This window comes from Lytechinus variegatus, chromosome 13 (assembly GCF_018143015.1).
Source record: "Lytechinus variegatus isolate NC3 chromosome 13, Lvar_3.0, whole genome shotgun sequence".
Taxonomy (NCBI): domain Eukaryota; kingdom Metazoa; phylum Echinodermata; class Echinoidea; order Temnopleuroida; family Toxopneustidae; genus Lytechinus; species Lytechinus variegatus.
In genome coordinates this window covers 8,409,352-8,433,702 of record NC_054752.1, presented here as the reverse complement: position 1 = coordinate 8,433,702, position 24,351 = coordinate 8,409,352, and the positions used below count along the sequence as shown (strand labels likewise).

Genomic DNA, 24,351 nt, shown 5'->3' with positions numbered 1-24,351 from the left:
CAATTGCAAGTCTATGTTCTGTCCCTCAATCAATCATAAGTTGTGAAATTGATTGCAAAATGGCGATTGATTTTTAATCTGCTTCTTGGAACAAGCAGAGTAATCTGATTTGCTGCAGTTAAGATTGATCAATCAATTGCAAAATTGGAACAGAATATTTGCGATTGTTTGCAAATATTTTCTTTCAACACCCCTGAAGTCATACTTAAATCTCTATGAAACACCCCAGATCCATGATAGCTTATATTTGAACGCTGACTTCGTGCTGTGTCGGTCAATGTCAAATATGCTTTTCACACTACTTTTTTCCTTAAGCCCGGGAAAATGGTGAGGCTAAGGGGGGGCCTTAGCTCTACCAATTTCCTGGGGTTAAGCTTAGCCCACTTCGTTTTCACACTACACTAAGTGGGCTGGCACGGTAAATAGCACGGTACTATCTGGCCCTGCAAAATAGCAGGGTTAGCCGGCTTATTGTGGTGCTAAGAGATGCAGGGTGAAACAAAACCGGGCTAAGGAAAAGTGGGGTGAAGCAATAGCCAATCACAGAAGTCGAAATTGCTTGTTAATAACGCTCTGTATTGTAAAATCATCAATAATTATGAGCTGTGGGATAGTCCGGGGTGAAGGGGTAACCCCGGCTAAGCAGATAAGTATGGGGTTAAGAAAGACAGTGTGAATCGAAAAAAAAAGATAGTATGGGGTTAAGGATAGTCCGAGGTTAAGGATAGTATGGGGTTAAGGAAATGCAATGTGAAAAGCATAAAAGATACTCTTTCCAGTATGAAGAGATCACATTGATGCCTTTGATGGCCTTCCATAGTTGAGGGCCCTATACAGAAAGAGGATTTATGTTACTTTGAATACAACTCCAAAAATTAATCCCAAGTCCCAAATACATGTGGGCAATTCCATGCTAGAAAAATCAGCTATTTTCGCAACATTTTTCAACCTATTTTTCAAACAAATGAAGAACTTCAATTTGTTTTGTGGTTATAATAGTGTACTACTGGGTAGACATATGAAAAAATGACAACCAACAAAAATATGCTGTCCATGGGTGAGTTGGAGGTGAAAATGTTGCGTGTCGTACAGGACATTTCTGAGTTCCTTACGACACTCATATTTCGCCCTTAATTCAGCCATGATCAAATATTTTTTTGTTGGTAATCAGTTTTTCAGATGACTACCCACTATAACTTTAGTATTGACCAAAAATAATTTTCGTTGCTCAAGCAATCAGCTAAGAAACTAGTAATTGTTGACAAAATGTCCTGCACGACACGTATGGAATCGCCCATATTGTTGATTGGTTGAAAAACGTAGTATGTGTGATTTGGGGCATTGCATTTTATTTGCAACTCTTTCTGCAGGTATTCAAATTACTGTTTCTTGTAAAAATGCTCAATTTCAACTTTCTTATTCCCCCCTTCCGTTTAGTTCTGATTAAATGTCCAGTCTTCTGTTTAGTATTCAAAGCAACTCATATTTTCAGAAGAATTTGCCTTAAGAATTATCCAAATTTATGCTGTTTGGCCCCAAGTCTGCGCACCCAACAATTTGAGTTAAGATGTAACATGAATTTCTTCATTTTTCGCAAAATCTTTAAGTTAATAATATTCCTTACATTATTATGAGTAAGTGTACCAAATTTCTCATTGAAAAATGAAATAAAATATAGGATTTTCTTGAAAAAAACCTCGGGCAGTCATTTTCAGATTGAACAAAAAAAAAATGGTACCCCAACCCCATGTCTGCACACTCATTCACTTTACACATGATTCAGGATTTTCATGAGAAAGGCTGCATTTTGAGGCCATCACATGAAATGCCCTAAATTCATTAGTTTTCCACTATTTTGTGTCAGAATACCTGTCTATGTATTGCATGTGTAAAGTCTGTGTTCATTGCGTATCTTGTTTTACTAGAATCGCGCAGATACGAGTGCGTAAACTTGGGGAACTTGCCTAGTTACTTGCCATACATCTTTTACTAGAATCGCGCAGATACGCGTGTGCGCAGACTTGGGGGAACTTGCCATACATGTACCACTTTGTAGTGTGTCGAAAGTGGTAATCTTTCACATTTCAGCATATGTTGTCATTAGGAACGAGGTTGGTGTTTCATAAAGCTGTTTGAAAACGTTACACAGGGATATATCATGTACCACAAGAAAGGGTCACCAGTCTTCCGTCAAGTCATTCGTTTAAAAAAAAAAAGCTTTATGAAACATTCAACCTGTTCTGTTTTGCTTGCGATCCTGTTGATTTTGTGTCTTTAATTTAATGGATATGAACTGTTAACATTTCATGTATGTCTTGTTTTACATGATCATGATCAGCAACATCTCATTGACTTTTTTGTTTCATGCAATGTATATATTATGTAGATAAACAGTTGACAATAAAAAAAAAATCTGTACAAAACAATATTTGTGTCAATTTTCATTTATTAACAATAGTAATGAATCTGGTCCCAATTACAAAAATTTACAATTAAAGTAACTCTGTCATCATTGGCAATGTCTATATGGAACCCTTGCTTTTCATTGGCTGATGAATATTGTTACTATGGCAGCTACTTCTGGATGACAAAGATGTCGCAATAGTAAGTTTCGTTTCATTCAGCCCTGACTAGTTAAAGGGATGATCCGGGCTGAAAATATATCTAAATAGAGTAAATTCACAGAGCAAAATGCTGAAAATTTCATCAAGATCGGATAACAAAGAAGGAAGTTATTGAATTTTTAATTTTAGCAATATTTTGTGAAAACCGTTATATGCACATGTCAAGAATATCCATTAGGTGGGCTGGTGGTGTCATATCCCCACTTTTCTTTTTGTTATTACATGAAATCATAATTGTTTCATTTTTTCATACATTTGTAAATGATGTGTCTCCATTATGATGAAATAAGTTGCGGCAATAAATGCACTTTATTAGTTGTCAATCCAATTGTTTTAGTTCTTGGTATAAAAATTTTGGATAAACCTAATTTCATATAATACAATACAAAAGAACAAGTTGGGATATGACATCAGTCAACCTAATGAATATTCACGAAGACATGCCTCGAACTGTTTTACCGGAATAATGCTAATCTTTGAAATTCAATAACCTCGTTATTAGTTATCCAATTTTGATCAAATTTTCAGCATTTTGCTCTGTGAATTTTACTGTATTTATTCAGATATAAATATCTCCAGGCTGGACCATCCCTTTAAGAGTATACATTGTGTTGAAATATAAGTTTGTCATATCTTCAGAATGGTAAAAATCTTTTTTCAGACTCTGACCTACATCTTATTGTAACCAAGTTTTCAGAAACTCTTGGAATCAACAATAAGGCCCTATTTCATAAATGATTCATAATTGGTGACAGCGCTCTCAGCAGCCAATCATTATCCTGGGCTCCCCAACAAACAGATTTGTGATAAGTTGCGATTATGAAATAACCGCACTGATTGCTCCCTAATACGTGTGTCACATTGATATTGATTGGTCAGTTAATTCAGCGATTGATCGCTAATCTTTGTGTTAAGGAGCCCCGGGTACCACGACAATTAACATAATGGCAAAGTTACCATAATTGTAAGTCTTTGTAAAATGGCCCAAGGTAATATTTGATGTAAAAAGGATGCACACTTTCATTCAAAAATAGGTAAAAATTCACTCTTGAAAGATTGAAATCTCATTCCATCAGGACTGGTACCTCATCTCACTCTGGGAGGAGTGTGATTAGGGATCAGGACCCTGTCTTACAGAGTTACGATTGATCCGATCAATTGGATCTCTATGGAAATCCATCAGTGTCATAATTTTTTCTACAGGAAATTTGCAAAATGTCTTGAAAACAAAGGAGATTACACTGAATTTTTAAGAAATCAATGAATTTATGAATATACAACACATTTAGAAAACATTTTGAACAGACACGCATTTTAGATGTTGATGTTGCTGGCTTTCCATAGTTGCGATTGATCGGATCAATCACAACTCTTTTGAAGATGGGCCCCAGATTAGCTCCTTTGCATTCAGAGAGTAGAGGGCAAATTTCTATGCACATGTACATGTAGGCCAATACTTCAGTAACTATGTTTAGTGACGTCATCTGCGAAACAAGTCAGTTTCCTCTTCATTGTCGTCCTCACTATCTGTGTAGAAATTATCAAAATAGTACGTTGACCCTTCAGAAGGCGTCCTCTGTCCTCCCGTCACCTTATCACGTTGTGACGTGACCATTCTGCGTATGCCTTCGTCCACCGACGTTCTCCGTAGACCTGTGGTGGGCGGTACCGGGGGAGCCGGTGGTGGGCCTGGATTGGCTGAATGTTTTGGATTGGGCGGGGCTTGTTGCGGTGCCACGATGTGATTGGATGGAGTAGTGTAGCGGCTAAAGTTTTGGGAAGGTGGATGTTGCCCTCCATTTATTTGATCCATTTTCTGATAGTTAGGATTAGAAAATGAAAACAAAATAATTGGAAAGGGTGAAATGGAAATTAAAAATCATTTGAGTTTTTCTATTATGAGATCACTGTTTTGTTACTTTGTTGCATAGAAACAAGAAACTTTCATTTCATTACATTTCTACTTTGTTTACTTCTTTTTCAATTATAAATTGAAATTTTGTGTAAAAGAAACTAAGAGTGATTTTTTAATATTTTTTTTATTTTTTCTTTCTTTTTTTTTTGAGGGGGGGAAATTTCATAAACAGAAATCGATCATTAACAACAATGCAGTGAGAGAACATTTGCCCCCCCCACTGCCGTGACTCCATGTAAGTCGGCAAAAAAATGTTCATTATTTGAGGACTATTTTACTGATTCATACTTATTCATAATAATACTAAATAACCCACCACCAACCATCTTTTGGCCTAAAGGCCTACTCAAAAATTATTATCTTAAGGCGACCGCAAACCTTAAGATTGGTCTGCGACCCAATTTCAGAATAATATGTAGTAGAATTTGATGCTAATATTGAGACTTGGAATATCTTACTGTGCAATGTTCTAAATTATCATATGAATACCTATACTCAAATCTGTGACAAAGCTGTCATCCTTAAAATAAAAGCGAATTTAATATCTAGTCGTAATGACGTCATAGCAGTCGTACGATTGGCTACGATTTGAAACTAATTTGGCCTTAACTCCAATATAAAGGCTTGCAACCTTTCAAAATGGTTATATTAGTATTCTTTCAATTAATTTTAGCGTCAAATAAAATGCTTTGTTCCATTCACATTTTCAGAAAATTAGCAAAATGTGATTTGTTCCAAAATCGGAACGCGAACAGTCATAAGGTGTGTGGTGGCCTTTAGGCCTACCTCCTTTGCTTGTCCATGCAAAACAGCAAAATTACTTTGGGTCGATCTGGCAAACTTCTGTTTGGCATGCTTTCTCTCTGTCGCTCCCTTAACAAACTGTTTGCGGACACTTAGCTTTCCTGTTATGGTCCCAAACCATCTTTCATGAGAGAGAGAGAGAGAGAGAGACAGAGAGGGTGAATGAGATAGAAAAAGATAAATACAGAGAGAGCAAGAATGATAGACAGATAAAGCAAGATTAGTTTTGGTGGGGGCAGTTAAGGTGTTCTTTGTTTTATTTTTTTTTCTTAACAATGGAACCCTTTGACAAAATATCAAATGCTTTTCTGCTTGCTTCAAATCAAAGAAGAATGAAAATGTCATTTCTGTATAAATTTTACATTGATTTTGTATCAGTAACCTTAAGATGTGGACTTTTTTGGGATGTTGTTCGTGGATGCTGGAGTTTACAGAAGATGCGATAGCTCAGTCGGCAGAGCGGGGGTGTCGGTTTCTGTTGACCTGGGTTCGATTACCGTCGGTCATCTGGTTGCTTGCTTACAAGCATTCATGCTTTCCTAGCAATCAAGTTATAAGTCACTACCATATTAGTAATACAACATATTCAAAGTAATATTTACGGTTGTGTACTGCATATACATGTACATTCATTGTATCAAATAACTTGAATCTCTAATATGGTACCACAATTCATTTATAAATGATTTATAATGATTAATAAATAATTATTATTTTGATAATAAGAAGGATAGTTACCCGCAGCATTTCTTCTTCTTTTCTTTCTTTCTCTTTTCCTTCTCAGGATCTTTAATTGAGTGATCTTTCCAATCAATGTGCTGCATAATTAAATAATGAACAAATCATTTACTATATAGACAGATGGATAGAGAGATGAATTATAAAAGAATTTTTTTCAATTCAATTTTCAATTCAATTTATTTCCACATATTGAGTAAAAAACATGTAATAAACATTATAATCGAGTGCATACATAGATAATAACAAATACAAGGATAAATAGTAACAATATATACATAAAAAATAACATAGAAAATCAAAATGTGGAGGGGATTGACAAAGGCCATATTGATCTATCAAGGTCAATCCCCAGTGAAAGAAAAAAAAATGGAATACATAAATTACATAAGAAAAAATAGATACTTAACCTAAAAACCCCAGACAAAGCAAAAGAAAGTAAGACAAATAAAGGGGAGGGAGAGGCAAATATAAAACTATCTTATGGAGTAAATAGATAAAATTTATATTTCCGTTTGAAAGACAGGAGTGTGGGGGGAATGTTTGAGTTCATTCGATAAAGATTGATAATTGATATATATATATATATTTGAATAAAAATATGCAATGAAATTAGATTTTAACTGATATTCATTTAAATAGAAAATAAATATTCAAAAAAAGGTGTATGAAGCATGGTTGAAAACCCATCACATAAATGAGAAAAATAAAGAAATACATTCAAATATAACTTTCCTGTATATGAAATCAAGTTAGTGTAATTAACAAATAAATAAATGAGAGACGTTAGTTATCATAGTTATCATAAATATCTACGTAACTATATATGCCAATGGATAAAATCGGGGGCGGATCCAAGATTTTCCGAAAGGGGAGGCAAATTTTTCTGAGGAAAATTTTGACACGCAAAAAAAAAAATTCAACCACAAATTAAGGATATTTCTTACCCGAATAAATTTGAGAAGCAAAAAAAAGGGTCTTCAATTTCAATTTTAATGGCATTTTTACATTACAAATTTAAATTTTGCTTCTAAACAGGGGGCACGTGCCTACTGTGGCCCCCCCCCCCCTGGATCCGCCAGTGGATAAAATTAAAGGGAAGACAATTTACAGATCTTAATAGATAAAGAAGGACAAGGAGGAAATAGAAAAAGAAGGTAGGAAGGAAGAAGAGGAGAGGAGGAGAGAAAAATGATGAGGAGGAAGGGTGAGGAGGGGGAAGAAAAGAGAGGGAGGATTAGGAAATGGAGATGTGGGTTTTAAAAATGTGGGGAAGGAAGACAACGGCATTTTTGTGGGATAACTCAATTCTATTGGGAGAACAATTGAGGCCTACAGGTACAGTTTTCTACCTTTCTGATGTGAAAGATTCACTGGGTGCAAAAAGAACCTTCTAAAATGTATTAATTACCTGCAACGACACAAGAAGCACGACCAATAGGCCAGCCCCCAATCCTCCGACTATCAACCAGATAAAATTGGTTGGCACTCCCTTCCTCTTCATCTTCCCTTTTGGCTTGGTTTTCGATGCATCAGGCGTCGAACCGTTGGTGGGCTTCTTTTGAAGAGAGGTCTCCCAGTCATGCGGCGATAGTTCGGACAAGGTCTGAGAGGTTATATAAGGTACAGAATGATATAGGAGTTTCAATGTCACTATTTCATACACAAAAATAAATTGATAAAATGATCAATTTTATAAATTGCTAAAAAAAATTGACATAACAATCAATTAAAGTCAATGACAAAGAGAGGAGGCCGGGGGCGAGGGTTGACCAGGCATTTGCAAGGCCTGTTCATAAAGATTTATGATTATGGCAATATCCCCAATATTTTAACCACCATGCAAACAGTTTATTTTGTTTGGCTGCTAAGCCTTTTTTTACCATTTATGCAAAGTTACAATAATATGAAGTCATTTCTGAAACGGACCCGTGGTCCTCCTATTTATCTGCAAAAAAATCATTTAATTAAAAAAAGATAAAATAATGGCATTTTCTTACTATGTAAAATGATTAATCTAATTATCAAAAGGTGGCTGCTTTTAACTATAAATATCTCAAATTTCCAGATGTACTGTATACGATTATGTTTCTCAGATTTATTTAAAATTGGCCTTACAAATAGAAATCAATATGTTATTGTTAATAATCAAGCATCAGATACTAATATTACAACATGTGGAATACCACAAGGTTCAATTCTTGATCCCCTATTATTTCTTCATGAAAGCTGATCATTTGTACATTAATTCAAAATATTGTGCCTTACAATCCTAATAAACCAAAACTAACTTACCATATTGTGGTTTGTTCCATTAACGATGCTATTGGGGGAAAAGAATTTTAGAGAATAATAATATACCATTTTATAAAGTGTCACAAAAATGAAATATCCCTAAAAAACGAATTAATTAGTAATTAAGTGTTTTCAGAGATTTCTAGGAATCTTGTTTTAGATCAGAATGTCTTTTTATGATATTTTGGTATGTTTTTCTTATTTTTGGATATTCAGCATTTCTTGTCAGCATGATCTCTATAGTCACAGAAAATAAGAGTTTGATCATTATTTCATTTATATTTACTTACATTTTAGGGCATCTGCATAATAAGGGACTTATTTAGAAGAGATTTTTTAAAGGGGGAGTGAACTGTGTGTGGTCTCTCATTGACTGTGTGTTATAAATATATAGTCTTGAAATAGACGTTTTCAGATATTTACTACAGAGAATAAATTAACCTATGATTGTATTTGCATAGAGAAACTAAAATGTTCTGAGAGGAAAAATAATTGTTTTGCTACTTGGTATCATTATTGCGGTATAAATCTATCGAATAGTTAATTAGCATGTCATCATTCAAATGGGTCTATATTACTAGACTACACTATATGGGTCAGGAAACTGGCCAGGTATGAGTAGTTTAGGACTAGAGATGGCGATATTGGTTCGCATCTGCTATAAAAATACACAGTCATATCTGCAACTTAAAATCTGCAACTTAAAATCAACAAATTTCATAATCTGTCTTAAAAACTTACCCGTTCAGGAAATAATGCTTCTTTATGAAATCGGTCATCCTCTTCCTAAAAACATCTTGGAAAGATTTCCGTTTTTCGTCATCCTCGATCTGTCCGATTCTTTCTCGTGTAATCCAATCGTACTGGTATAGCGCCCTCTTTCCGTCGATAGAGTTTAGTGGGTATTGCTCGCCGTATCCGTCGGGAAAGACCAAAGACCCGTTGCCATTGACAACGGGAGCTTGCAGATCGTCGAGAGTGATTTCGTCAGTATGAGAAGCATGGTGGCGGAGGGCATCCAAGGTGATTTGATGGATATGTGACACTGTAACAAAAGACAAAGACAAATATTTAGCTCAGAAAAATAAACAACACAAAACAGACGCCAAGATTTTAGAGGATTCCATAACACTCGTTGCAACTTTTTTTTAAATTTCCTTATTGTTCACTAGTATACCGTTCTGAATACTTATGCATTTATGAATTTTTTGTGGGATGGTATTTGTTTCTGTGTCTTCTTAATGGTTGTCATGGTTGTGATCACACTGGGAAAAGGGGGAGGACCATTAAAAATATAGTATTTGTGAGGATTTACAACAACTACCATTGGAGGACGATGGTTTATAAGGACGGTATATTCGTAATTTTAAGGATTGTAATGACGGGAAGTTAATTATACACAGGCGCGGATCCAGGAGGGGGCCGAGCCGGCCCCGGCCCCCCCTCCTATTTTTTGACAACTTGCAGAAAAAAGTGTACTCTTTACCTTGATAGAAACTACGAAAAACAGAAAGAAAGGTATAAGAAAGAGGTATTTTACCCTTGATGGGTAATTTACAGCCTCGTAACGACCGGCCCGACCCCGAAAGGCTACCCCAAAAAAGGTGAGGGGAAGAATTGGAAAATAGACTTTATATAAAATTTTTCGCTCGCGCTTCGCGCTCGCATTGCCTGTGTAATGAATCCCATTCAAGAGGGTTAAATGACACTAATATAGAACCAATATATATATACACAATAGCCTATATCCAGTTCTGATATCAATTTGCACACAATTTTTAGCTCGCACATCAAGCTTTCATTATTTTGTTTGATTTACACAAATTGTTTGATTTGTGAGAAACCTATACTCTGGAAATTCTTACCAAAGTTTGTCAAAATGCTCCTTTATCATGTCAGTATGTCAAAAAATTAAGCTCATGCTTCGTGCTCGCATTTAATTGTTTGAGACACACAGCTTAAAACGCGCTTAGACTGTTCATTTTTTTCAGGTCGGAATATCAGAAATTTTGAACTCGCGTTTCGCACTCTCATTATTTAATTGGTGATACTTGTATCCTCTTCATTAATCACTAAAAACAGTCCTAATTGAGTCACTTTTCACGTTACTATATGATAAAATTTCGGCTCGCGCTTTGCGCTCGCATTGTTTAGTCGGATTACTTATCTTTGTTCATGATTATAAAAACTGCTCTGAATCTTCAGTTCTAAGGACATAACATATCAAAGATTTTTAGCTCGCGCTTCGCGCTCGCATTATATAGTAAGACCACATGAGATACCTTATATTGTTTATAGCAATAAATACTAACATATACTTAAAACTTCAGTCTTTAGTTAGGACTACCTCATGAAAAAAAAAAAAAGCCACAGATTGTAGCGGCCAATCAAAAAAATGTTGATCAAAATATTTTTCGGCCCCCGCTATTGGCGAAAGCTGGATCCGCCCCTGATACATGAGGCAAGAAAGTAAATACAAAATAGGAAATGATAAAGAAGAAAATAATATAGATTTCAATTTTGACAGCGACATTTCATTTTTTTCGTGGAGGGGGGTCGCCTTGAGTAATTCTTACAGCGATGTAGAAGTTGGAGATACCCCCACCCCGCCCCATCGGTATCCCGTTGTTATGGGTTGCATGAGTACAATTTTTTTTCTGTGGAAATGAATAAATAAGAACTCGGGGGAGAAATCAACAACATTAATAAAAAGAAAACAGATGTGACAGATTTTTTTTTACTTGGGGTGGCGAAAATTAGATTTTTTTTTGAAGAAAAGGTGCCCCTGATTACCGTCACAATGGGCCCTCCACTCATCGATACAATGTGCCATTACATGGTGTTCGTCCATGATATCAATGGTCTGTGCTTTTAAGGTTTCCATGGTTTCCAACCAATCACATTCACAATCCTTTATGATTCCATCTATAAATCTGCAAAAATAAACAAGAACAAATTAACGCAACATTGAAGTTTATAAATAGTCAAAAAAATAGTCAACAATGGTTTTGTATAAATGCCCTTCTGCAATGTGATAACTTTTGGGTGGTGGTTTTCTTTTCTCAAGGAAAAAAATTACCAACTCAGCATCCCCGCGCCCCCACCTTCACCCTATCATCACCATTTTTTAAATGGTATTTTATCCTTTGAAAACCCAAAATAAACGGTGCTGGTGGATTTCATTTCAGTTACCACTGGATAGTAAATAACATTAGAGCAACTTTTATGCAACTGAACCTATGGGAACGTGTTTTGCCCTCGCACCGCGATGTGACTATACAGTGCGTATAAAAAAAACGGGACAGATTTGAAGTCTATAAAATTTTTGTTTCAAATTATGGTGTCTATATTTTGGTGCTAATAGGTGCTCTAAGGTCTTATCTTTGAAATGCAATTAAAAAAAAATGAATTTTGTTCATGCTTGAGCGAACACGGGACGTTTTTGTTTGGGGTTCAAAAAGAGGCTTGCGCCAGAATTGCAGAATATGAGTAAATATGATGATCAGACTTTTTGCTAATCAGGAGAGTTCCTCTGGAGCTTTTCATTATTTGTGCCACAATTTTCGAATTATGCTGTCAAATCTTATTTACAAATTTATTTATTTACTTGAATTATTTTGGTTTTTTTTTTCATTTAAACTTCTCTTACCTTTTAATTTTCCTTCATAAGTAACTGAGAAAAGAAGATTTTTTGTCAACCCAAGCAAGAAGATTTGCATTATTAATTGGAAAAACTTGTGATTATTCAAATCCTTTTATTATATGGAACAAATTATGTTATGTACCTTTAAAAGACGTGAATCTATTTTTCAAGGGGTCATTGATTCTTAGACCACGTTAAATTGCTTGACAGGACACAGGAAGGGATTCATGTCTTTTAATGACAATCGTGAATTGAGACAATTTTGAACGAGCTAGATATGGCAGATCGGGTAAAATGTATTAAAAAATTGTGAGCGAGCGAAGTGAGCACGCAAATGTCCCACTTTTTTTATTATAATAACAAATTTTGTGATAGATTTTGACATAATATTCAGGAAATCATATCATATTTTAATTTCTATCTTTCCTATTTCCTGTCCACTTTTTTCTTGGTCATGATTTTTTTTAATTGAGGAGGGGGGGGGCATCCCGAGCCCCCGCCCATCCGTGTGGCACTGTTCAAAGGGGACAATAACCTTTGTGGCACACAATGAAAGGATTTGAAAAAAAAATCCACGGTCTCCCATACTTCGGTTGAAAATTGTTTTAGTTTGAAGAAGGAATATCCAAAGCTAACAGAGAGCATATTAAAAAGAAACAACAACAGAACAATTTAAGTAAATGAATAGATCTGAAAATGAATTTTGACCCCATGATTCGAAAATTATGGCAAAGATAATGAAAAGGATAAGAGGAAGTTTGCTAATTAGCAAGAAGTCCGATCATTATTTTTATAATGTTATGCCATTTGGGCGCAAGCCTCCTTTTTAACCCCAGACAAAAACATTCCGTGTTCACTCAAGCATAAACGAAACGAAATTTTTAAATAGCATTTGAAAGATAAGACCTTAGAGCACCTATTAACACCAAAATATAGACATCATAATTTGAAACAAAAATTTTATAGACTTTTCAAATCTGTCCCTTTTTTTTGATATGCACTGTATGTATATATACGCAATACAATTATGCTGGCAAAATTTTATTGGCACAGTGAGCTGACGCATCGTCTGAATCTTTGACGTACATGAGACGGAGGCTTGGTAAATGTTCCACGAGTGACATCATCTCGGCTGATTCCCTTGGTGTTGAGTGTGCGAGAGACCTGGCATAGATAAAAAAAACACAAAAATTAAATAAAAGCGACATTATAATATTCCATCATGCGATAAGCATAGGCGACAGACAGGGGGAAGGTGTTGACCCCCCCCCCTCCTCCTCCTCTCCTTAAGAATTTAAGTAGTGAAAAATTGGGGGAAAAGAAACGAAAAAGGGAATAACTAATTTGAATAAGAAAGAAAAGTATACAAAAGAGAGTCTGCATGCATATTGTGTAATTCCATATATCCCATGTGGCTCAAATAAAAAAAATAATGATAGGCCGCCCCCATTTTTCTTGAAATAACCTGGCACTGCACCCTCACGATAAGTTCACCATCGTGTAAACGATATGGAAATATCAAGTTATACCACTGAACTCACATAGGACAGATCTTGCAAATATAGTCATTAATATTGTGATTTGTCTCATATCTGTAAAGTCAGATTAGGTCCTGGAGCTATGACAGGCAATCTACACTGTGCTCCTAACACGAATACCAGCACCGGTTTTATGCTATCCTCCATTACTTAACCTATTGATAGGGAAGATAATCACAATGGAGAGATTCCCGATTTTAACATTTCCCAGGGGCCTCGGCCTTTGCCATTTTTATTCGATAAACGTCTCCAAAACCGTGAAGATGCCCATCAAATTATGATTTAAGTTAAGGCAAATTCAGCCCCCTTCAATTGTGGCACACAGCCCCCACTATCAAAAATCTATCTGCGGACCCTGTTTATACTTACAGTGTGTTTAACGACCGACAATGAACAAATGGTGCTCCATCCAGTGTAGTGAGTGGGTTATTGTGAAGATACCTGGAAAATTCGATGAAAACTTTAAATTTGTTCGTGAAAAGTTATGAATCTTGTTTTTACGTTTTGGTAAGCATTATATGTTTGATGTTCGTAACATAAGAGTGCAAAAATGATATCTGTTATCTGCCTCGTGGTCGTAAAAATCCCCTTGTGCCCAAAAAATATGTTGAATTATTTAATTAAATAAATACAAGTTAACAATTAGTTGAGGGGAACACGGATTCTATTTCAATGTTACATACAGGGATGTCTCCAAAAGGGGGCAGGGGCGCTTGCCCTGACAATGTAGTACCAAGCGATACAATAATACAAAGAACAAAATGTGAGAAGGGAAAATATACAAGGAAAATGGAAACCCCCCTCCCCCTGAAAAACATCCGAAGAGCGGACAGTGTCGTAAAACCAAATACTCCTAATATCTGTTCGTGACAAATTTATGCAACAATATTACATCCCCCCACTTCATATAAAAATATGTTGGCTCCGTCCTTGGTTTTATCAGCAAATACTTAAACTTTCTTTTATTTTAGCATGGTATAAAATACTTACAATTGTTCCAGATTAGGGGTGGTGATAAACGAATGTGCCTCGATCGATTTTATGTTATTGTGGGAGAGATCACTGGTTAAAGAAAAAGAAAACGTACATTTTTTTAAATAGTACTTGTGTTAGGTGGCAACATTCAGCAAATGTTGAAAAGTAATGCTGTTGAGGGATATGGTTATATACCATAAGATATAACTTTTTAAAATGCCTAAAACAAATAATTATGTCTATTAAGATTTATTTGAATAAAGAATCTTTTGAAATCATGTAAATATGAATACTTAAGTTGATATACAAATATTGTGGCATATTTTAAATTATTGTTAAGACTATTTTAATGAAATTCTTTTTTATTTGTTAAGCTGATCTCGATAAAAAAAATATCATCCTAAAATTAATGCTGGGACGGACTGAACATATTTTGTATTCATTTTTGTTATACATATATAAACTTTGTAAGATATAATGTTCGATATGATACGTACATGGTATGTAAATTTAACAAATGGGGTTCTGAAGCAAGCACACTTTCCTCGAATATCTCCAATCGGTTGTAAGATAAGTCTCTGTATCAAACAAAACAAAATAATAAAACAAGCACCACGTGATATTTATTTATTTATTTATAAGATATTTATTGCACCTCACCCACACCCCTTTAACCCCCCCCCCCCATAATTATCATCGTTGCCAAGAAAAACGAGATCATACGAGATCATTATTTAATTTTTTTGGGTCGGACACATTATATTGACAAATCCAAGTGTGTCTGTTTGTTTTTATTATTAAAGGTAAAACATGGTTAGAAGTACTCGCAAGCCCGTAATTTCGTCTCTCTTTTCTTAATCATACACCCCCACCATACACCACTTTTTCCATCCCCTCTTCCCTTTCTAGCCCCCCCCCCCCCCCACTCTCTCTAAACCACTTTATGTCGCTGTATACAACGAAACCATTTTCAATTAATCTTCTCGAGAAACATTAGAAATAAACAGGTCTACATATTTCAGTACATTTCATCTCAGAATTTTAGAAGAAAAAGAAAGGGTAAAATAGAAGATGAAAATGAGTTCAAATTTACATCAATTTTCATTTATTGTTTCTTACATAGTCTGTAACGCAGTAGCACCACCGAATGCGTGAGAGTCTAGCATAGATACTTGGTTGTGAGAGAGCCAACTGCGAAAAAACGTAGAAATAAAATAAAGTAAAATACTTATATATCATTTTTCATTTTCAATTGATTGAAAAAAAATCACATTATGGAATAAATATAGAATGATTGTTTTTGGCCATGGAGAAAAATTTCCTCACTCATTTTCTCTTTTCTTTGAAATAAAATACGATACGATAAATACAATGCAATCGATCTTCTTCTTTTTTCATTTTTCTCCTTCTTCATCTTCTCCTCCTTCTTCTTTTTCTTCTTCTTCATCATCATCATCATCATCTTCTTCTAAGTTTATATTCCTATGTTTATTATTGTTTTACTACTATTGTTATTGTTTACTTCTTCGTCCTTATTCATCTATTTTACTTACAGTGTTTTCAGATTGTGAAGGCCATGAAATGACGTCGTCTTTACATCACCAATGTTGTTGTATCTGAAATCTCTGTAAGATGGGAGGTTATTACCGTGGGATAAGAGAGGAGAATTAAAACAAATACAAACCGCATCGATTTATTTTATTGTTGACGTGTCGGCCAACGTCAATGAATAAATAACAATGACATCATTCATTCCACTAACACCTCTATCATCATCATCATAACCATAATCATTATCACCATCATCATCATTTTCATCATCATCAACATCATCACCAATATAACCATAACCATCATCCATAGCATCATCATTTTCATTGTAGGAATTATCATCATTAAATTTCGTCACAATTTGAATATTTCTATCATCACTTAATCTAATCATCGTCATTATAGTTATAATTGTGATCATTGATGATAATCATCAACATTATTACCACCAACACCACCACCATTGTCATCATAATCATCATTATCATCACCACCTCCACCACCATCATCATCATCATCATCACCACCACCACCATCATTATCATCTTTACCACCATCATCGCCATCATCATCACCATCATCGCCATCATCATCATCATCATCGATATGCCTTCGTGGTCATATTTCTCACATCACCAGCATCATCCATGCCACATCTCTAATACTTACGCCTCTTCGAACGCTGGAAAATGCTGCTCACGAAGAGGAGTTGGTATCTCTTCGAGCAGCTCCTGCTGTTCTTCTCCCAGGTGATGTGGATTGCAGATCAATCTGGTCCGTTCACAGATGCACGCTGACTGCAGGCAGTGATCGTGGTCCGAGGAGATAACGCATTGAACAAAGACTAAATACAAGATCCAGCTTGCAGCTTCGGAAAGTTTCATGTCGTCCTCATTTTCTCAGTCAAACACCTGATATTTCATTAAAAACAAGGCAATTTAATTAGCAATACGCCTTCATCAACCTACCTGTACCCCCACCCCTCTCTTAGCCGACCCTCCGCTCTCTCTCTTTCTATCTCTCTCTCGCTATGTGACTCTCACTACCCCTCCCCCTCACTCGTTCTGCCTCTTCCATTCTATCCAACTCCCCCTTTCTCTCACTCACTCTCCGCCCTTCTTCCCTTTTCCCCACCATTTTTCACTTTATCTCTCATTAAAAGGTTAACAGCCCCATATTTCACTCTCTAATTTCATTTCAAGAAACTCTACATAATCTTAATCAAAATTGACGTGTAACATTAAACTTCCGCTGCATCACCAATGTCATCACTCTCACCATAAACAATAGCATCACCACCACCATCATTATCATCATCATCACCATCATTATCATCATCATCATCATCACCATCTTCTTCTTCTTCTGTATCCTTCCTCCTCTGTATCGGAGATCCGCAGTTTGATACTGCATTAATGGTAGCGTTACATATTTTGACGTGAGAGTAAGGTAGACCGAGAGAGGTGAATCTTATGCAAGAAATTTAAGACAAGTTGGTTGAGTTCGTTTCTGGAGGAATCTACTAATTCGACGTCAGGTAGAAACAGGACAGAAGCGGTAAATTGTTGAGGTTCTTGACCATTATCATCACCACCACCATCATCATCGACAACATCACCTTCACTATCACTATCATGAGTATTATCACCATCACTAAAATCAACCTCCTCCTCCTCATCATAATCATCATTATTATCTTCCACACCCTGATCTTTACCATCATCATCATCACCATCATCTGTCTCCTTCACACCCTCCTCATTTATCATCAACTACATAAGATATGAAGTTACGCTCACTCACCCTAACCAAACTTGATTCATGAGGCATGCTACAAAATCCACGCTCACTTCTTCTCAAAGTTGAAAGCTGCCATCTTGAATATTTCTTTTCTTTTTGCCAAAGTCGCATGCGGCAACGTCTATTGTGCGGCATGCAATGAAGGTCAGTGCGCGTAGCTACTGGTCAGAAAATTTACGCGCGCAAAACTTAAGCGCGTAAGCATACCAGCCCCGCCGCGTCCGCCTCAACCGGGCCCAAAATCCCTCAGCTCGAGCTAGCTCCTCGAAATGTACCTGCGGAGACCCTTTCTCAATTTTCTTTTCAATCTTAGTTTTCTTATTATTTTCTCTATTTTTCGACCGTGAATGTCCAATAAATTATACTATCCTCTCTTTTTTTGGGACAAACAGTCCCCTCAGCTCGAGCTCCTCCATTTTTTTAGTATATAACTGTTTACAAAAAACGTAAAAAAAGACAGCTTATTTTTTTTCATTGGGGGGGGGGGGCGGATCACACCCCACCACGTCCCCCAGTTCACCTTCCAAACCGTTCCACACCCCCTGTACTAATCCCAATCCAAATTATATTGATTGGTGATCATTTTATTAAAATAAACATTGTTGTTATGATCTGTCCTGTCAAATCGACCATTGTGCTCACTAGCGTACCTAGGGGGGGGGGCTAGGGGCAGACTCCCCCCCCTGACGAGTCACAAGCCAAAAAAATGAAGCGGAAGAAAGGAAAGGAAAAAAAAGAAAAGAGGAAAAGGAAAGAGAGGAAAATGAAAGAAAAGGTTGAAGACCTTTTTTTTGGGGGGGGGGGGCTTGTCAATTTTTTTGCAGACGAAATATCCTACGAAAAATTTGCCCCCTTTTGGAAAATCCTGGGTACGCCGCTGATTGTGTTTGAATTGCAGCGTTTCATCAAAGAATTTAAACGAACCCCGAGATCAACAAAAATGAAAGATTTCGCCCCTTACAACAAATCAATCAAAGCGCTCAGGGAAAGCGTTCATGATTATTTATGCGGATTTAAGTGCCTCTGAATATCTAAACAGTTTATCTTCATCACCAATCTGGGGATAGACATCTCGGTCATATCATGATGATAAAAATCTGAAAGTTTGTCATTAAATCGAAATCTTTCCAGGGCGGTCTTCTCCCCCCCCCCCCCTTTTTTAACCTCGTACACAACTGCATGCATCGAACGAAGGAAACTGGGAGTCTCTGTCAACCCTCTGAACTTTCGACCAATCAGAAAGCGCTATTCTGAGCGGAACTCCAGTTGCAACCAATCAGAGGACCGCACTGGATCATTGATGAATGCAGACTGGTTGCAAATTGGTTGACTCTGTTACGATCATGGTGGTTTAGGCTGCAGTGAATAACCGAAAGAAAATAGGTAAATTTATTAATGTATTGTCATCAATATATTTTTGCTTAGTGCAAGGAATTTGTATTTGTTCGAGTATTCAGATTATTTGTACAAATTGGAATAGAGTAGGGTCCATGGGCCTACGTATTGGGGACGCTTTCACGCCGGAGTCGGCTCGGTGGTAGAGCGGCTGTCTCGTGAACAGAAGGTCGCCGCGGGTTCGATCCCCGGCTGAGTCATATACCCATTAAAAAATTTAGGGGGGGTCCGCCCCCCGCTTCCACCGCCTATGGTCATACCAAAGACCTTGCCTTGTTGCTACAGGTTCTCAGCATAGTACATCAGAAAAGGGTATCATCATAATGTTATGGTAGGGCAATTTCATAACTAACTTGGCTGGTGACACTATATTAATTTTGGTTCCGGACTTTATTTCGTCTAAAGGCCACCGCACACCTTACGACTGTTCGCGATCCGATTTTGGAACGAATCGCATTTTGCTCATTTTCTGAAAATGTGAATGGAACACATCATTTTATTTGAGGTTAAAATTAATTGAAAGAATACTAATATAACCATTTTGAAAGATCGCAAACCTTTATTTTGGAGTGAAGGCCATATTAGTTTCCAATCGTAGCCAATCGTACGACTGATATGACGTCATTACGACTAGATATTAAATTCGCTTTTATTCTAAGAACGATGATAGCATAGTCACAGATTTGAACATAATTCGTACGATGATTTCGAACATTACACAGTAGATATTCGAAGTCTCGATATTAGCTTCAAATTGGTGTGCGGTCGCCTATAATAGGGTTTGGATTGCGATATAAGGGTTTTATGTTAGGTTATAGGGTAGGGTAAAGTGTTGAATCAAGGGTTGAATTTGGTCATTCCATTAGTGTGTGGAATTTACATCGGAGCAATAATTGTCGCTGGAGCAAACGTCGTGGAATCAAATTGCCTACCCCGGGTAAATAAAACGTTATTTTTATTGTTATTAAAGTGAGTGATCGTTGAAAAGAAAAATGCAGTCAATGAAAGAAAGAACGTGCAGTTCATATATATATATTTCAACATGCACATATTGCTTTCATATAAAAAGAAGGCCTTACCCTACATAAAGCCCCCCCCCCAAAAAAAATAATAATAAAATAAATCAATAATAATAAGATATCTAAAAAAATGATAACAATTGATCGTCATGGTTGTGGCTTATCTTATTGTGTTTTAATGGAAATTTGTTTATTACTTTCATTGTGTATGTGCCGAATATGAGGATTTTCCTCAATTAATAAGCCCTATTTGATAAACAAAATCCTGCTGGCTTATTATTTTTGAGGAAAATATGAAATATCAATCCGGAAATTTGGGCTGGGTTCTGCGTCAACTCATGCATAGAATGTTCAATGGAAGATCTGTCTGGAATTTTGCATTTTAATTGCAGCGGCCGCGGAACGGTTTTCAAAGTGGAGGGGGGGGGGGGGCTGAGCCAAAAGTGTGGGGGCTGACCATACAAAAAAATCACAATCATATGGTAATTTTTATGTTTTTGTACAAGGTTTTTTAAAAAAGTAGGGGGCTGAAGCCCCCCCCCCCGCCACCCGCTTCCGCGGCCCTGAATTGATTACAAACCACGATTAAGCAAGCGATAAGGATTACCCCCAATATTATTGACCCCTCAATTGAGCTTCGCGTTCTAGCTAGATAATTAAACGAAACAAGAAAAATGGGTTCGTTAATCATGCAGTGATACCATCACTTATTCACTTTGCGTAATTCGTCCTTTCTGGATTAAAGGAACAAAAAAATGCGATTGCGTGGATCGCCTGACCGTGAAGTTTATCAATCGAATTTCATATCTATTCATTTATTCATAAGTCAAGACAAATATTTGGTTTGTCTTATTGATTTGAAAAGAAGAAAACAGGGGTATATGTTACCGGCTGGTTGCAGGTGTATTCTCTGCACGTGTATACAGGAATTTCTTGATATTTGCATAGAATTCATAATTGAGGGGAATTTCAAGAAACAGCAGCGATAGAGATGAAGCAGAAACAGGAAAGATTTTTGTTTTTAAGGATTTTTAGAAATTTTAATTATCACAACACATACATGCATCTATGATATGTGATATAAGGGGTTTATTAAATCAAAAACATGCTATAATTTTCTCAGAAAACTAAAATATAAATACTTTTGAACGTAGGTTATGTACATCATAAGGCACCTTATTCCATTCACAATATTACGAGAAAGAGAGAGAGAGAGAGAGAAAATCAGTCATTTTAAACCATTGTTGCTGCTTTTTTGTTTCTTTGTGCACTGTAAAAACTGTGGTGTTAAAACTAAAACCAATTGGTGTTAATAGAGGACCACACCCTGAGGTGTTAAAAGAACACCCTAGAGATTGAACATAACACCAAAGAGTGTAAATGTAACATCCATAGGTGTTGTAATAACACCTGTAGGTGTAAAACTAACACCACCAACTTAACACCGGTGTAAAATAACTGGTGGTGTGGTCCGCTATAGTGTACACCGGTTAACACCACAGTTTTTGCTGTGTTGGTTTAAAAAAAATCTTTTAAAGAAAGTACGCGTATACCCAATGGTAAAAAACACCCAGTCAAATCCATTTAATTCAACTCAATTTCATTCAAATTCAATTCGTTTCAATTCAATTTCGATTTATAAAACAACAATACGACGTTGTTGTCCACAGACGTATTGTGCAATGTTTACATTAAAACATGATTTACATTCAAAGATTGTATCATCTACATTATTTTGAAAGAGGAAAACAGTTGATTGAGACATGTACATCTGTATGTACTGAAGTGACATTGTATGGAAAGTACCAGCCTGCGATTGGACTAATTATGTAGTGGAGAAAAAACTCTTTTGAATTTTAATGTAGATAACAAAAGGGTCAGAAATATCATTCAGATTTGATTTGCATTATGAAGTTATAAGATAAAGATATCAAGTTCCAGAATTAACAATATCTACACATAGTACAGTTATTTACTTATGGCACTACTTACCGTGGTTAATGCCGTGAAAATGTGAACTTATATTTTCTTTACGATTCGATAACGACATCATATAGGCCCGTTACACAAAACTTTTTACTTGAGACAACTCAGGCTGTTTTTACCGGAGTTTTTGCCCTGTGTTAAAAGTCAATGACAGAAATCAGACTAACCTTAGTTTTCAGTTTTTACCAGAGTTTTCTCAGGTAAAGAGTTTTATGCAACAGACCCCATGCTGTGTTTAGTTTACGATTTGTGTTTTCATCCACTTTCCACTCACAAATATGAATTAAAAAGTTTTTATAATGGTGATACTGACAATATTAACTACGATGATCATGATATAATAGTAATCTCAGAATTGATATAGTTAGGCCTATATGGGAATTTCATCTTCTTTTGTAGAATTCATAACAAATGAATACACTGATGTATAAAAAGAAAAGAAAAGAAAATGTGTGTAACACGGGAGTAAACAAAAGGAAGCCATTGTACTGAAGTAAAACAGCATCCCTCCAGAAAAAACAAAGCGTCGTTCATCGAAGAGATGAACAATTTCAGAGCAATGAATATCATTAATAATAAATTAGACATTACGAAAGAGAACTACTTTAGCTTGATAGTGTGTGAGTGTGTGTGTGTGTGCGTGTGTATGGGGGGGGGTAATGGAGAGGCAAGGGAAAGATCCCTAAATGAGAGAGAGAGAGAGAGAGAGAGAGAGAAAGAAAGAAAGAAAGTAAGAAAGGTAGGAAGGAAGGAAGGAAGGAAAGAAGGGAGGGAGGGAGAAAGAAAGAAAGAAAGAAAGAAAGAAAGAGGAAGGGGGTGAGAGAAAGAAATCGAAAAAGAGGGAGACATAAAGGGGAATGGAATGGGGCGGGGAACAACCACGCATAAGGAGCATTATTTTGCGAACGTAAATCTCCCACGCATATTTATTTTCTGACGTCATCGCATAAACAAATAATTCATGATACATGGAGGTCTAGAAAAATATTCTTGTTCCTTGCAGTGTTAAAATACACTTATGCATGACTGACTATTAATGATATCATGGTTTAAATGAATGATGAAAAAATATGAAAATGACGATAATGGATTTCATAAAGGAGAAGAGTTTTGCAGGGGTAATCAGCTGTTAGACCGGTTGTACCCTTTCGTAGATTTGTATCCTATACTCATTTTGAAAATCTACTTTAAGTTTGTGATCAAAATTGGATTAAATCTCAAGACAATGTGATTAGACGTACCTTTCTGAATACTCGAGTGATAAATTATTGAAAATATGATTAAATATCCTTGTATCATTTACTAAGAGAGTGATTATTGAGGTATAAATGTATAGATTCAGATTGAGGGTCTGAATATAGACTATAAGCTGAAGCCATTCCCATCGCATCATCGTGATTCGGTATGGGGTTTGCAAGTTCTTTGTACATCATTGTATACGGGCAGTCGCGGAGCGGCGGACTGCTAGGATTTGTGAGGTTTCTAGTGCTCTTTTCGACAATCACTCATGTTTTAGGATAGTGAAAAGGACCATTTTAGTGGACCATAACATCAACATGGCGAAGAGGAGTTGAAGGAGACATGTTGTGGAATTTCCTTCGCCTGGCGTGGCTTTTAAGCGCCATATCCCCCTCTTTTTCCAGTCCATATGGGAACGTTGGTAAGTCGCTGCTCGAACAGGTTGTTGTCGAACGGTGGGGATGTTATAAAGGCTGCCGTGGCGTTGGCGGAGCAAATAGATGTGTTTCGTGAGATGGGGATGGTCGTGTGATGGAGATGTTTGTGCTGCTTAAGACTGTGTGTGGGAGGAGATCTATCTCCGATTTTCCTTCTCATTTTATTGGTGTGCCTGTTAATAGCCTCTAGAAGGAAAATTATCTATCTCATGTGGAGCGTTGCAGTAGCAGTGGTAGTCACAATTTGTAAAATCTGCAATTTAAGGGGACATTTTTGTCAAAAAAACTCTAGAGGCATAGATCAGTAGTGAGAGGGTCCAAGATGTTTTTCTTGAATATATTTCAGATAGAATGATATATGTTCTTATTTACTGAATGAAAGTCAGAAATGG

The 24,351-nt window shown here is 36.3% G+C and overlaps 2 protein-coding genes across 2 annotated transcripts in view; one reads left to right on the top strand and one right to left on the bottom strand.

The window, feature by feature from the left end:
* Nucleotides 1-4,019: 4,019 nt before the first annotated feature.
* LOC121426621 lies at nt 4,020-16,967 on the bottom strand. The gene is made up of 13 exons (XM_041622979.1): nt 16,753-16,967; nt 16,086-16,157; nt 15,652-15,723; nt 15,030-15,110; nt 14,548-14,619; nt 13,927-13,998; nt 11,170-11,309; nt 9,118-9,421; nt 8,377-8,404; nt 7,493-7,687; nt 6,082-6,161; nt 5,326-5,464; nt 4,020-4,440 (listed from the first exon to the last, which is right to left on the bottom strand). Exons 1-13 carry the CDS (start codon nt 16,965-16,967, stop codon nt 4,105-4,107), a joined length of 1,806 nt encoding a protein of 601 aa, XP_041478913.1. The 3' UTR covers nt 4,020-4,104.
* A 6,746-nt stretch (nt 16,968-23,713) lies between these two features.
* LOC121426089 (glutactin-like) overlaps nt 23,714-24,351 on the top strand; it is a 39,985-nt gene continuing 39,347 nt past the window's right edge. The window contains exon 1 of the mRNA XM_041622242.1: nt 23,714-23,943. Coding sequence (XP_041478176.1) covers nt 23,865-23,943 — 79 coding nt within the window. The 5' untranslated portion in view covers nt 23,714-23,864. The remainder of the gene's footprint in view (nt 23,944-24,351) is intronic.